This window comes from Natator depressus, chromosome 1 (genome assembly GCF_965152275.1).
Source record: "Natator depressus isolate rNatDep1 chromosome 1, rNatDep2.hap1, whole genome shotgun sequence".
Taxonomy (NCBI): Eukaryota; Metazoa; Chordata; order Testudines; family Cheloniidae; genus Natator; species Natator depressus.
Genome location: NC_134234.1, coordinates 205,448,948 through 205,464,312, shown reverse-complemented (window position 1 = coordinate 205,464,312; position 15,365 = coordinate 205,448,948). Strand labels below are relative to the sequence as shown.

The 15,365-nt window shown below is 46.5% G+C and overlaps 1 protein-coding gene and 1 non-coding gene across 2 annotated transcripts in view; both read left to right on the top strand.

The window, feature by feature from the left end:
* The first annotated feature begins 3,787 nt into the window (after positions 1-3,787).
* TBX15 (T-box transcription factor 15) overlaps positions 3,788-15,365 on the top strand; it is a 132,414-nt gene continuing 120,836 nt past the window's right edge. The window contains exon 1 of the mRNA XM_074947617.1: positions 3,788-4,172. Coding sequence (XP_074803718.1) covers positions 3,971-4,172 — 202 coding nt within the window. The 5' untranslated portion in view covers positions 3,788-3,970. The remainder of the gene's footprint in view (positions 4,173-15,365) is intronic.
* On the top strand, positions 8,411-8,492 carry TRNAS-AGA (transfer RNA serine (anticodon AGA)). Its single transcript has one exon. It is a non-coding gene; the product is annotated as a tRNA-Ser (tRNA).

Here is a 15,365-nt window from a genome sequence, read left to right as displayed (position 1 = left end):
GCCCACACCCGCTGACTAGCTTTAACATTGTTTTCAATTACTAGCTCGAAAAATCCCCAGGCTAGCTCTGGCTGCTACAGGATTCTAGTTAACGTTTCTCGTTTTGTGTAGCAGAACGTCTGAAACCAGCTCCTTTCCGCCTCGGAGAGCAGAACATCTGCACAGCTCTCCCACCCCGCAGCAGGCACCCCCATTTCTTTCTTGCATTAATATTGCCAGAGAGAAAGGAATATCTCCAGGCTTGCACTGCGACGACTGGAAAGCTGGAGTCTGATTTCTTTATACACCCTCGGACCGGACCCTGCAACCCTGGGTCTTTATTCAGCGGAGCAGTTTCCTTGACAATGCGGGCTACTCCTGCAAATCAGGGCTATTCGCTCCTGGATTAAGGACCAGGAATTTCCTATGAGATAGATATATTATTTTTAATGAGGCAAGGTTAAATTCTGACACCAGTTTCTGGGGTAAATCCGGAGTAACTCCAAACTGACTACAGTGGAGTGACTCCAGAGTTACACAGCTGTAACCAAGATGCTGGTCCCAAATACTGCGCTTTTAGTTCACCCGAGCAGAACTCCAATGGGCCAAATTAATCCCTGGGGCAACTCCATTGAGTTTGACTTATTGACTTCCTCGTGGTGTGAATAAGGCACCAGGATTTGGCCCTAGACTTTTAAGACTGAGTGGAGATTCCATTTTATGTTTGCTTCTGATTAGCGAGGACTCGCACAGGCAACACTTCTTAACACACAAGAAGAAATCTTTGCAAGAGGGCAGCCTTTGTTTTCCCATAACAACAACAACAACAACAACAACAAGCCTATTAAACTGCTTTCTGTCGTGTGCAGTAACGGTGGCCGCATTTCAGAGAAACAGAGGCATTTCTTTGCTTTGCGTTTTTGCTCTTGGTTTAAAGTCAATGAGAAGCCGCTAACAGGTCGGGTGTTGTTGGTCACAACTTTGGTCAAATTTTCAACATTCATTAGAACTACTCATTTGCATTAGGCACGTAAATTCTACAGGTCACAATGATACTAGGGAATTTTGACCTCTTTCTGTGTCTTCGAGATAATAAATGTAAAACACAGCCCTATAGTAATATATACTGATGGCATCCAAATTCCCCAACAACTTTATCAAATGGAAATTAGTATCTGAAAATCTTGCTTCTTCTCAATTATTGACAAACTCTGATAATTATAATTATCGGTTGAGTCTTTGAGTCTATAATTATCGGTTGTATGATTATGGGATGTAATCTAGATATGCTAGAGGTTTTGTACATTTTATTAAAAAACTTGTTCCTGTATCAGAACCTTTGAAACTAAAGGTTGTATAGCACATGCGGGGGGTGGGAGGGGGGTGGGGAATCTATATATCTTAACAATTAGAATGAAAATTGGTAGATAATTAAAAAAACTATTGTCTACTAAACCAACACTTTTTAAAAAGCCTGAGAAACGTATCTGAAGGAAATATAAGCTCAACATGGGATTTAAATATACTGCTTTTCAAATACAATTCCGTTTTTGCTGAACTTCATAAGTGATTCTGTGTTTTCTTGGTCTCCCCCCCCCACTCCAAATCTACCTCCTAACTTGCGACTCTCCTGTAAAATCGTCCTGGCTGTGTCTGTCTCGCAGAAGAATGCTATCAGGAGTGCAGAAAAGAGGGGATCATTTTCCAGGAAATTTCTTCTCTATTAGGTTTAGAGCGAAAACCCCTGGAAAACAATCGTATTTAAATAAGTCTGACCTTTCCAGTTCCCTAAGAATGTAAATAATAATAATAAATAATAATAATTCTAGCTTCCTCAAAACCTCCCTTCCGAATGGTCCCTTTGTAACCAGGGCTAGCTGAGAACGCCCTAAGCCCCAAATGGCCTGCGATGCAGGGAAAGGCAAGAATACCCCAGTGCACCCCAGTTTGTCGCTGAATATGTGCCCGGTGTCTATGGAAGTGAGCTGTCGAAAGCGATATATTTTGAAAAAACCAATTCCCACTTCCCGCTCAGGAAAATTGCATCGAGTTTCCCCGTGTTACTCAGCCGTTGAAATCACACCTTTCAGGTCTTTTATCTTTAAAACCTCTTCCTCGCAAAAGGTTATTGCTTTAACTTTACCAGAGGACTTCAGAGTACTGGGATGGAAAGAGAGCTGTGAAAGCGTCTTTGATACCACACACCTAGACATGGATGTGTGTGCGTTCAGCCCCAGCAACTGATCCATGGCTGCCCCAAAGTCAGGGGCGCTGGAACAATGTGTACAACGGGGGTGCGGAGAGCTACTGAAGCAAACTGTAACGCCTGTATATGATGGGAACCACTTCAAGCCAGGAGGTGCTACAGCACTTATGCACTTATGCTCAGAGTTCCAGCACTTTTATGCTCAAAGTTTTGATTTCTGCCCAGAAGTCTTTGGGATGGCGCATCCATCGCAAAGGTTAATTTAAAATTAGCTTAACCATGTCCAGCCATTCTACCTACTTTGAAAACAGCTCCAGGTCAGCCATTTCTCTCTTTTCCCTTCTGTAACCATCAAAACAAACAAACAAATAAATAAATCGATAATCAATCACTCAATCAATCAATCCATTACTGAATTTGAAGTGTCTATTACATTTTCCTCCGAATTTATTAGATGTTTAAGATCCAATTATTATGTCTGTCGGCCTTCTATTTTTCTAATTTCTATTTTGTTGATATATTTTCCATGTTTCATTTATTATTTACTTCATTAAATGCTCAGCGTTGTGTTTATCTTTCTAGCTAATCATTCAAAATATGTTTCTTGCTGAAAGAAAAACGTTAGCGGAAACATATCGTGAGGTTTTTTCTTGGTAAATAGAGCTATTTTTCTGTTTACTACCAACTCACTACCCAGGTGGTTATACAGATATATACTATTATTTATTTATGTGTATATACATCTCAAACAGCGCTGTGCGAAAAATCCATAATTAAGGTTTTGAATAAATAAATATCCAGACAACTGCCTGTGCCAGAGTTGGCCTTGACCGGATTTTCTCTGGCGGGACAAAATTATACACTAGCAAAAGAACATGGAAAAAATCCAAATGCCAAAATACAAGGTAGTCCCAATGGCAGCAAATATTTAAAACTTAGGGCAAAATGGCGCAGTCAGTTTAACGCCGATTTCACAGCCCGATGGTTATCAAAATCACTTAAAAAACTGACATCGTTCTGAGGGAAAACGGGTCTCATACACAAAGCCCTTATTTTTGAAAGGGAAACCACCAGCAGCAGCAGCAGCAACAAAGACAACAGCGCGGCGTTTGAGGGCGTCCTGCAAACAGTCCCTCATCTTTAAGTCCCACGTTTTAAGGCCCTTCCAAATACTCTGGTGCTTTAGTGGCCAGAAGTCGCTAAAAACTCTGGGTGCGGAGGGGATTAGATAAGCGTTGGCGTTGTCACCGCGCTGCATTTATAGCTAGCTTTCTTCCCCTGCCCGTCTCCATTCTTCAAAGGGTTAATTCTCCTCCAGGGTTCCAGGACCCACCAGGCCAAATTCTTAGCCCTCAAGCCTGAGTCTCCCTCCCCTCCTCATTGGGTTTCAGCTTTTGGGTTTCTCTCCTTCCCTTCCTCCTATTGGTCAGGGACTTTTTTTTTTTTTTTTTTGACAGGCGCAAGCAGCCTGCCTAACTCTTTGGGAAAAAAAATTCCCAGAAGTTTGTATCAATCAGAGGGAGGCAGAAGGGGAAGGAGAGAGAGAGGGGGGAAAAAGATGCAATCCAGCCTGCAACCCCTCTGAGCAAGTGCTGAGGACCTGGGCTGCCCACTCTCGCCCGGCCCTGCCTCATGTAGAGCCGACAGAGGACTCAGGGCTCTTCTGGAGGCGCAGCTGGGGAGGGGCTGGTGGGGAGAGAGGCGACGGGCTTTGCCTCTGCTCCCCAAGCTCTGCCGTCCGAGCCCCCGGTTGCTCCTCTGGCGCGGCTCCGGCTGGGGGCTAAGATGAGTGAGCGGAGAAGATCTGCAGTAGCCCTCAGCTCCCGGGCTCACGCTTTCTCGGTAGAAGCCTTGATTGGGACAAATAAAAAGCGGAAACTGCGAGACTGGGAGGACAAGGGGTTGGATTTGTCCATGGAGAGCCTCAGCCCCAATGGCCAGCTAGGGGAGAACGAAGACCCGACCCAGTGCCTGGACCTCAACCCCGGTTAGTGACCCGCCTTTTCTATCCCCACCGCGCTTCCCAAAGAGCCCCTCGCAGCCGCCCCTGCGCGGCCCGGAGCAGCCGCGGGCCCCTTCGCGGGCCTTGCCCAGCCCCCGCTCTCCTGCTTGGCGGAGAGGGGGCTGTCTCCCGCCCGGCCAGACTCCCTTTCTCTGGCTCTGACAGCCCCCAGGCGGGGCACGGCGCCGCTGCTTCCCCCCCCCCGCTCTCTCCAGCGCGCTGGGCATTGCTAGCTGCCGGCTGGCTTCGGGCACCCGCCTTTCCTTGCGCCGCCGCTTTGCAGGGCGCCGAGCAGCTAGTGCCATTTCTGAGCACTAGTGCACTGGAGTGTGTGTGTGTGTGTGTGTGTGCGGGGGGGGTCTATACTGGGGGGCGAGGTGGTTCCCCCCGGTTCCGGACTCCCAAGCACGCTCTGTGAGCTGCCTCGCCCGGCTTTTGCAGACTCTTGGCTCCTATGAAAACAAAAGCGCCCAGTCCCGGGCGAACAGCTGTTGGCAGGAGGCGAAAGCTCCAGCCGGCCTGACGGAGCGGCGATTGCGAGAAACGCCCGTGCTGGGGCTGGCCAGTGAAAGCAGCACAGAAACGCAGGGAGCAGCGGGCGTGGGTAAAATGCCCTGTGCAGCGAAGCCCGCCCTGAGCGGCCCCAGGGGGCTGGGGCCTGATCCTGACCCCGGGGAGGCCGACGGGCAAAGTGCCATTGAGGGTGGAGGCGGCAGGATCGGGCCCCGGAGGGAGCTGGCGCTCGTGCCGAGCTAGCGCTCTGTGCTGGGGAGAGAGGTCCCAGCGCCGCAGTGACAGGCCCGCAGCAGCCGCTGACGGCTCAGGCCGACAGCCCCGGGCCATACGGGCCTGTCCCACTTTGAGCCGGGCTCGCCCTTACGTTCGGTGGGGAGCTCTGCTCCCGGCCAGGCGGCCCCTGGTAATTGTAGTGATCTCCCCGCTTGCGCCCTGGGCCTGGCCCTCCTCGATTCCAGCCTTTCCGGTAGAAAGGGAAAGGGAACGAAATGAAACGCATTAAAAGACGGCTGAATTACAGTTCTAGGTTCAATACTGCTTACGTGCATTCAATGACAGATACTGGGTAATATGTGGAAAACAACCCCCGGGGGTAACAACACAAAAGGTAAAAGACAGGCCGGTTGGCCGCAGCTCGGATTCCTGTTGAGGATTGTCTGGGAGAACAGGCTGGATTCTCTCACTCAGTTTTTACTTGTTTTAAAAAAGAATTAAAATATTGACTTAATTAAGAGATTTGCCTGAGTGAAAAATTCAACTATTGTCCCTTGGTGATTTTACTCATGCCTAATTTCCATTTTAAAAAGCAAATGTATTCCACAGAAGTCCCTGTCTGTAAATGTTCTCAGGGAGTACAGAAGTACGGATCAATGCCACGGCTAGAGCTACGGGGGGAAAGAAAACAGACACTGGATGAAAACTATTCCTTTTCACCCGATAAACAACCGTCTTGCTAGGCTAGTTGCCTTCGGCTCGTTGCGGCTACACAATATCTTAAAATGCGATTACAGCAATTATTATTACCATTATTATTATGATTAGTGGCGAAAGGGAATTCTAAATAATGTCCAAATCACTTTTTGTGTCTGGGGAAAGAAGAGTTTTCGGTTCCTCGCTGAAAAAATCAATGCCTCCTGTACTCACTTGAACCCACGATACTTTGGAACGCAAATACGTAATTTTTTGTACTATTTTAAATGACTAAATAAAGATCGCTTTTCTCAAATCCAGCATAAAAATCGGACAGAAAGGTACTGGTCAAAAGTTTACAATTGTAAAAAAAGATTTTATAAAAAGGAAGGTGGGAAAATATTGAAAATTCTCGAGACCCTTTCCCCCTCCCTCCAGCTCTCAAGGAATTTTATGATTAATAATAGTTATCTGAAATGCAACAACTTCAGTTTCTTCTCCCTATGTAACCCAAAGAGACCGGCCTAAAATTTTATGGTTAGGGAATTCCCTGTGAAGAAAATGCTCCCTAGCAATGAGAAAGAGTGGAGACAAGAATAAAAAGAAAGAGAGAGAAGTAAATCTAGTTTACTAATTATTCCTCAAGAAAATCAATCAATCAACCAATAAAATCCCTTCTTCAGTAATCTGGCAGATCTGCGTGTTATCCCGTTTTTTGTTATTTTAATTTCTAATTAATACCCTTTATTGGAGGTTACACACAAAACATAAGACTGTTTAACTTGTCCATTTCTGCATGAATCTGGAATAAAGAGAGACACCCCAAAGCGCCAGACTTGGAAAGCGGGTAAACACGGCTGCTAACGTCTGAAATATTGGAAAGCAAAGTGTTTTCATAAAGCACAGCAAATCAAGACCAGATTTTAAAATCATTTTTAGGGTGCTAGTATCAATATAAAAAAAATCTGCGAGTGCAATTTGCACAATCACTTCATTAAATCAATTCAGTCCAAATCTACTGTAGTTTTCCTTTGCTACTAGGTGAAAACAGATTAGCTGTTATAGATACAAACATCTATATACATATACATGTAGAACATATACCATGCTTATTTACAACAACAAAATTACCAATTAAATGCAAACTTTGAAGCTAAAGTATTTAAATCTTAATAAATCTCAAAAGGTGCATTAGAAGATAAAAAAAAAGATAATAGCCCAAATTCAAAGTGTTTGCACCAAATATTACAGCAAATAATCAACAATGTTGTACGTCGACAATGGATTTATTCTTATTACTTCCCATCAATTCCATATTTTCAAGCCAATTTTTGTTAAAAGTTTTCCGTTACCTACCAGGGTTTAATTTTAATTTTATTAAATTGAAATTAAAGAAACAAAATTGGATACCGAGAGGTTTTAGAATCATGACAATTAGGCCGAGCATAAAATATTCTAAATAATAACAATGCATAATAAGTAACCAATACTTAATAACCAATCATTAATAGTAATTCATGCTACTATATTGCGACGTCTGTGTGTATAGACTACTATGTAATGGAAGCCGGGCGTAGCTGGGACTCGTTTGCTACTTCAATTCCATAGTTTTCTCTTTGTTATCAAGGCGACTGGGGTTTGGGTTTAGGAGGGGGTAGCTGAGGTGTTAACGCCTCTCCCCGGGGACCTGCCCGAGCGAGCGGGACGACTGGATGCTGTCGGAATTGCGTGTTCTGGGACCCCTGCTCCCTTCCCTAAGGAAACGAAGCTAATGCCGGTGTTGCTGCCGGCCGCTGCGTCCCCTTTTCAGTCTTGTTTGGCAGCGCCCTTTTTGCGACTCTCGCGCTGCATCGGGCCAGAGCCATTCCGCACAAAACCGCGTGCACCTGGGAGGGGGGGGGGGCAAACCTCGGCACGTCCACAGGTCTCCCTTTCGGTTAAACAAACCGCCGAGTATTGGGACTTCCCGGCCATGCCCAAGGCCTTGCGTGAGGGTGTCTTCAACAGTTACCAGACTTGAGCGCCTAAGCCGGACAGAGCCCCCGCTTCTCCCGAAGTGAAGGGCACTGCCTGCTGGCCGGATGTGCTCTGTGGCGGGGGAGAATGACTTGGAGAAAGCTTCGGGGTTTACAAAGCTCTCTCCAGTAGATGCGCGTCACTAATGCCTGAGCCATGACTCCCGCCGGCAGAGTGACTGGGCAGGTTTAGGAGGCTCGGCTGAGGCAGCTCTGAAGCTGGAGTTGAATCACAGCATTAGGGGAAAGGCACTCGGGGTGACGCCCCCCTCGCGGGTGAGCGGGGGTCTTGGGCAATGTGCACACGGCGTGGCCGGGCTCTTTGGAGACTTTCTAAGCGCGGGTGTGGGACGCGCAGAGCGATCCGGCGGCCGGTGCCGGTTTTCCCTGCCTGAGGAGCCGGGGCCGGAGCCCTACGTGAATGGGTGCGCGGGGGGTGAGGCGCCCGGGGCTGGCTTATTCTGTAATGAGGTGATCAGCGCAGAGTCCTAGAAAGGAAAAACGCGCCACAAGTGTCACTACAGCCTTAATAATGCGCCCTTGCTCCAGGCAGTGACACTGCGGCCCCGGGACCCAGCCTGCTTCCTGCGCCGGCACCCCTGGCGCTGCGGCGGCGTGGCAAGGCCAGATCCCCGCCGCCCCGCTGGGTGGCTGGGCCGAGCAGGCCGGCTGCCGGGGGAGCCCGGAGCAGCAGGCCGGCTGGGTCTCAGAACTGGCCTTGCCACGCGGCCGCAGCGCCAGGGGTGCGGGCGCAGGAAGCAGGCTGGGTCCCAGGGCAGCAGTGTAGTGGTGGGCGAGTGGTTAAGGCGATGGACTAGAAATCCATTGGGGTCTCCCCAAGCAGGTTCGAATCCTGCTGACTACGGGTTTCTTTTTGGGGGGAGGGATAGCTCAGTGGTTTGAGCATTGCCCTGCTAAACCCAGGGTTGTGGGTTCAATCCTTGAGGGGGCCATTTGGGATCTGGGGCAAAAATGGGGGACTGGTCCTGCTTTGAGCAGGGGGTTGGACTAGATGACCTCCTGAGGTCCCTTCCAACCCTGATAGTCTATGAATACCGCCCCCCCTGGGCTAGCCCTGCCCGGGCATGTGCAGGGCCCGCTGCGTGCGGCTGGGCGAGGATGAGGGGCGAATATGAAGGAAAGCCCGCGGCAGCCCTGGGCCAGCGTGGAGCGCAGGGGAGTGGCACGGGGAGCTGCCGCGGGGCTGGGAGCTAATGGAGGACGCAGCCTGCCCACGCCTGGCAGGAGGCAGGCGCTGAAATCTCCTTTGACCAGGGCTGCGGCACATGCACCGCCTGGGGTGAAAGGGCCCTTCTGTCTGCGCCGCCGCACGGCTCCGGCGGGGGGCTTCCCTCGGGGGGCGGCGGAGCGGGGGCCGGCCAGGTTGACACGTGGGTGCCAGGCGCTGCGTGAGACCCTGCCGGGAGCCGAGCAGCTGCAGGCGGCCAGAGGGAAGCTCAGCACCCGGATCCGCGAGCCTCCCACCCCCTGCGAGCCTCCTTCTCTCTTGCTCCCGCTGCGGCCCCCAGCAGCCGGACCTCCCTAGCCGGGGGTTTGCAGTGGCTCCGGAGCTGAGCTCGCGGCCGAGGGGAGCAATGACTCTGGTCCCTAGTGCTGCAGATTAACTGCTGTAGGGGCCTGGCCTTGACCTGCCCGGAACGGCCTCGCCTAGGCTGCTCCCATCCCAGGGGCTTATCGCCCGAGCAGTAATGACGCTCGGCTCCGCGCTGCTGCCTGTCACCTGCGGATCTCAACGCGCGCTGCAAACACGAATGAGTCGGAGCGTCCCATGCCTCTGGGAAGTGGGTGAATATTATCCGCAGTTCAGAGATGGGGAAAACTAGCTGGTGGGTTAAATCAGACACTGAAATGCCCAGCCCCGTAACGGTTTTGGACCGTCAATCAATTAACACATATCCCTGGTGTCTCTGGGTTTCCAAGTATTTTCCAGGTATGATCAGCGCTAAAGTCCGCAGTGTCCTAATCACTGTATCTTTCAATCCTTTATGTATAATTTATTCATCATCATTTACAGCTGTATCTTTCATCAGTGACGGAGTGAAATTAGCAGTCTGGGGGGAGAGTTTAGTGAGCTCATCTGCTCATCAGAAATTTGTGACTGAAGTTTCTCATGGTGACTGATAACCTCTGAAATCTGGATTCTCCTTTGAAGCACAGTTCTTCTCTCAGTTGCCGACGTTGTACTTTAGAGAGCTAGGCAGGCCGGCCCATTATCTGTATTAGAGAGCGAGCGAGCGGGATCACAGTGGTGTGGTAAGAGTTTTTATTCTTTGAGTTTAAGATAGCCATACTACAAGCAGAGAAGCCACCAGTGAAATATGCACATTTCCCTAAACAAATGCCTGTAACACCTTGAGGCTACACAGTGCTCCAGGATATTGTTTATGCCACATATTTTAAAGAAGAAAATGTTTGAGAGTTTTACTTTTTGTCAAATTCGATCAGCATTTCATATCTTTCTTCCTGTCACGGCATACAGCCTAGTTACTGTGGGGCTTTAGAGGGAGAGAAAATAATATATTTTAGAAAGATCTAAAAAAGCTCCACCACAGTGTCCTAATCTTATGGTGTGATGACTTGTGTCCTACTAAGATTAGAGACAAAAGCGTTACACCCTTGGCAAGGGGGGAATTCCCAGGGCCTTTCCATTGGCCTTTCCTAGACCTAAGTGTTCATGAGCTATTCATCTTAAACCTGCCCCTGGACTGAATACTGACCATCTTGCACTTTAGCATCATGTAATTTTGTGGGAGAAATTCCAGACTTTGAGGAGAGGAGAAAGCAAGGATGTCTAAAATAACTACAACAAACAGCGGCTGTCTAAATCTGCTCAGAGGTTTAGAACTGGGAAGTAATCCTGGCCAAGAGGGATTAGTGGGCAGAAAGCAGGTAAGAGAGTCAAAGGGCTGGTAATTCCTGCAACAATAAATACAGTTTACCACATGCTTTCACAATTGATCCTAGAGATATAATCACCATTTTATTTGTTATTTTAATGTAGATACATTTTTACATACTTTCCTATTCAGGTATGTGAATCTATGTATAATGTAATATACACAAGACATGTATGCTTGTATATAGTTTAGAAATGAGAACATAAGAACAGCCATACCGGGTCAGACCAATGGTCCATCTAGCCCAGTATCTTGTCTTCCTACAGTGGCCAATGCCAGATACATCGGAGGGAATGAACAGACCAAGGCAATTATCAAGTGATCCATCCTTTGTCGTCCAGTCCCACCATCCGGCAGTCAGATGCTTAGGGACACTCAAAGCACGGGGTTGCATCCCTGACCATCTTGGCTAATAGCCATTGATGGACATATCCCCCATGGGCCTAAGCTGCAAAATATGGTTCCAGCTATGGTTGTTTAGAGTTGAGTTTTGGTTAAGACCTATCTGATAGAGCGTGGTGAGGCAACCAGGGCAGAGGAAGAGGAGTTGGGAAACTTCAGTTCCATTCTTAGTTCTGCCACTCACTTGGTGTGGACCCTTATATAGGTTAAGTCACCGTTCTGTGCTTCAGCTTGCCCATCTGTAAAATGGGGTGTATGAAAACTACTCCCCCTTTGTGATCTGCACATCCCAAATGCTGTATTAGAATTAAGTGTTAGATAGAAAGCTCTAAAAGTGTATTTGAGCAGAAGTGGCCGAGACTCTGATAGTCTGTGCTGTATTTGATAATTTGAGGAAATAATAAAAATGTAACCTCCAGGACATGTATGCTCCCCCTGCGCTTTGCCCATAGAGTGGATGCTGTTGCTGTCAGAAGGTAGAGAAAAGGAGATGCAGCTGTCTAGATGGGAACCAGGAGTACAGTGTGGGAGCGCAGGCTAGGTTTGTGTTGCTCAAGTTCATCCAACCTTGACCTTTCATTCTTGAGGAAAGAGCGAGTGAATGAGAAGGGTTTATCTCTATAGTAATCTATATCTTATTGAATTGGTGGGCTTCGCTGTCATGCCTGTTAAACTCTTCCTGCAGGGAAGTGAATTACTCACACTGAACTAAGACTGCAGGTAATGGAATAATATGAAAAAAATCCAGGAATTGTTTCCAAGACAGCAGAGTCTTAGAAAGGAGACAACATATCGAACAATGTTTTGCTTTCTTTGTTACTTATTTTGAATATCCAAAACTGTCCAAAATTATTCCATCTGCAGGAACTGGGAAAAGGCAGGAATTCAAAGGACATTCTTGTGTGTGACGAGATCTCAGGGAAAATCCAAAGAGCTTCAATTACAGGCACAAGTCAAGTAACTTCCTACTAACCATCCATCACGTCTCTTTCCTCCCACTTCAGGCTGAGCTCTTATATCAAATATCAGCTTAGCTAGTCTCCCTCAGGCAGAGGTGTCCTGGTCTATCTATATCTGTCTTTACAGAAAACTGATGCCTTTTTCAGATGGAAAAGCAAGAGCGAGATCGTGAGACCCTGGCTCAGTGCAGGGGATGGATTAGATGATCTCTTGAGGTTCCTTCGAGCCCTACGTTTCTATTATTCTACAGTTGTAAGTCTGGTACCTCCAGAGAAGAATGTTTCTATTGCTGTAGGGCCTGATCCTGCAAACCCCTCTTCACATGAGTAAGAATTACTCACACAAGTCAAGTATTCCTATTGAAGTCAATGGATTTCTTGCATGAAACAAGGTTTGCAGTCTTGGGCCCTCAAGGACCAACATGGTTTTAAAATCTCTCTCTCTGTCTCTCTCTGAGCCCTGGGCTATATTATAAAATGTGCTGGTGTAACAATACCCATTTAAATCAATGCAATTACACAGGGGCAAACCCCTAATGTACATTTACTGAAACTGGTTCAAAAAGCACTTCAACCAATTTATGCTTTAAGCTAAATCAGTTTAAGTGCAATGTAAACCAGTTTAAGTGCATCTATAGCAGGGGTTTATGCTGGTGTAACTAAATCAATTTTTTAGTTACATTGGTGGGAATTTTCTACTATAAGAACATAAGAATGGTCATACTGGGTCAGACCAAAGGTCCATCTAGCCCAGCATCCTGCCTTCCGACAGTGGCCAATGCCAGGTGCCCCAGAGGGAATGAACAGACCAGGTAATCATCAAGTGATCCATCCCCTGTCGCTCATTCCCAGCTTCTGGCAAACAGAGACTCGGGACACCATCCCTGCCCATCCTGGCTAATAGCCATTGCTGGACCTGTCCTCCATGAACTTATGTAGTTCTTTCTTGAACCCTGTTATAGTCTTGGCCTTCACAACATCCTCCGGCAAGGAGTTCCACAGGTTGACTGCATTGTGTGAAAAAATACTTCCTTTAAGTATTAGTATACTATATAAAAGGCTTCTGACATTATCATAGTTTCCCAGAAGGGCTGGGTTTCTCAGTACCTAGCGATGGAATTTTATTAGTTTGTGACCAAATATTAGTGCTCAAACATCTTGTGCAAACACTTTTAATGATATTGTATGGTTTGCAGCAGGGGAGAGGGAAGCATTTAATATTAAATAGTAGAAGCAGAGGTGAAATGATGAGAATTTGCTAGTCAGGGTGCATGGTGTTCCCAGCTTTCATTTAATCTTTTAGGTTGAACCACAGTAGCCTTTTAAATGAACAAATGAACGAAAAAACACTTCCATCTTTGCTAAAAATGGTACATCTCCGCTGGCCGCAGCAACAATGGGAAGCATAGTATAAACAGGACTCCAGGTAGCCCTTGTCTTTTAAAGCGCCTTGTCATCTAACCCTGCTTAGAGCTGGTCTACACAACACAATGTTAAAAATATTGGCATTCTCCGGTACCATATCTACACGAGAGCTTCCTCAACTGGTATCACTAATAGTGATGCACTGCACGTTGTTAGCAACGCTGGGATATTTTTCAGAAAAAAATGTCAGTCTAGACAAGGCCTTTGAGCCTCAGTGTCACTCTCTGTAAAATACGGATAATAATATTAACCTAACTGATTGGTAAAGCACTTTGAGATCCTTGGGTAGAAAATACTTCTTCTTCTTCTGGTAATATTTGTAAGGCCCAACAGTGACAGTGGCTAGAAAAATGCGAAGTGTTATTATTGTAAAATTAAACTGAAATGTTACTGGAAGCCAGTAAAGACATTTTACAACTGTAACATGATCAGAAAACCTAGGTCCAGTTAAAGCTCTGTCAGCAGCATTCATACCAAAACCAATATTTTAACTGAGTAGACTGGCAGACTAGAAAATGATGAGTTACAAAATCATTCAGAGAAGTGACAAAAGGATTAGATAAATGAATATCTCCATGAGCCATTTTCTAAGTAGCCCTATTGATCTGACAATATTGTGAAGATGGTGTGAAGAAGATCCAGTGACAGATGCAAAATAGTTGCCCAAAGATTGCTCCAGAGACAATGTAAGATATAAAATGTTTGTTAAAATGTTAAGATCTATATTGGTAAATGTAAATTATGAGTGTAATGTAGGCCAGAGTGAGGGCAGCAAATACTTCAGCGCAGCCACTAACAGTTTGTCTTCCTAAGATTTACTTCCATGTTCACATCTAATCTGTCTCTGTTTCCCCACCACACTGACAAGGGCTCTGCCTTCCATGATGGGCACATAGGAAACACCTAGAGCGTTGTCAAATGTACATCACCAGTGACATCCACAGCAGGCAGGAAGCTGCCGGGCATAGCTTGGAAAGAAGTTACTGCCAACCAGCCTTAAAATAACGGATTTACAGTTTCTGAAAAGTAGCTTACAAACTGGTTAGTAACTGATACAAGTTATATTAATAATCAGCACATTTCTGTGGATGTGGTCCCAATATTGAGGCCTTGGTGCTCAGTGAATTAGTGCACCAGCACCTCACTTTACCTTTGGAGAGCTGCATTCAACTCTAGACCAGGTCACAAGGGAACATAAATTTGGTGGTCTCTCATCAAAAACTCTAATAAACATCTGCACACATTGCAAAACCTCCACATAATTTATACAGCTGAGCTGCTGAAGATGTCCCAGGATTGAAATAGGGATGCAGATCAGGACTGAGGGTGCTTCAGCAGAGCTATTTGTGGAAGTTTGCATAGCAAATTGCATACACTATATGCCTCAAGGCCGTATTGTTAGAACCTAGCACTGTTATGATTTTCAGTTAATCAATACATTATTTTAAGAAAATAAAACTAGTGTTAGAGAGTGGCTGGATAATTATCTCACAAGTGCAGCGGCACAAGTTCCATCGGCAGGGAAGAATCACAGTTCCAAACTCAGGGTGACATTTTATAAACCTCTTTGTGGTCTCACAAGCCCCATAATTAATAATCTTTATAATCAGTATTATCAGACTGTCTATTGAACTGATCTGGACTGCCACACACCAACCCAAAGCTCACAATCGGGAGATGTCAGAGTGGCTCTGGTTTCTTCTATCAGTTTCACAGCACCAGCAATTCCTGAGGACTTCACATTGCGAAGTGTATTTACCTTGTGCAACTCTCCTGGGCTCTAGATAGCGATGTCCAGTGTGGGGCTCAGGAAGGAAAGTTCTGTACATTCCCTCATCCCATTTGCTTCTTTCAGGAAAATTAGATTGAAGGTGATTTTCTCACAGTTACTAGGAACCAGCTTGGCGCTTTGATGAGCCTCAATCCCATTCAGAAATCCTTTTATAAGATCGAAGATGTTATTAGTTTAAATATCCAGCTGTTTTGGCTTGTTTATGACCTTTACAAATCACATTTTGTGTAACTTGGCTCCCA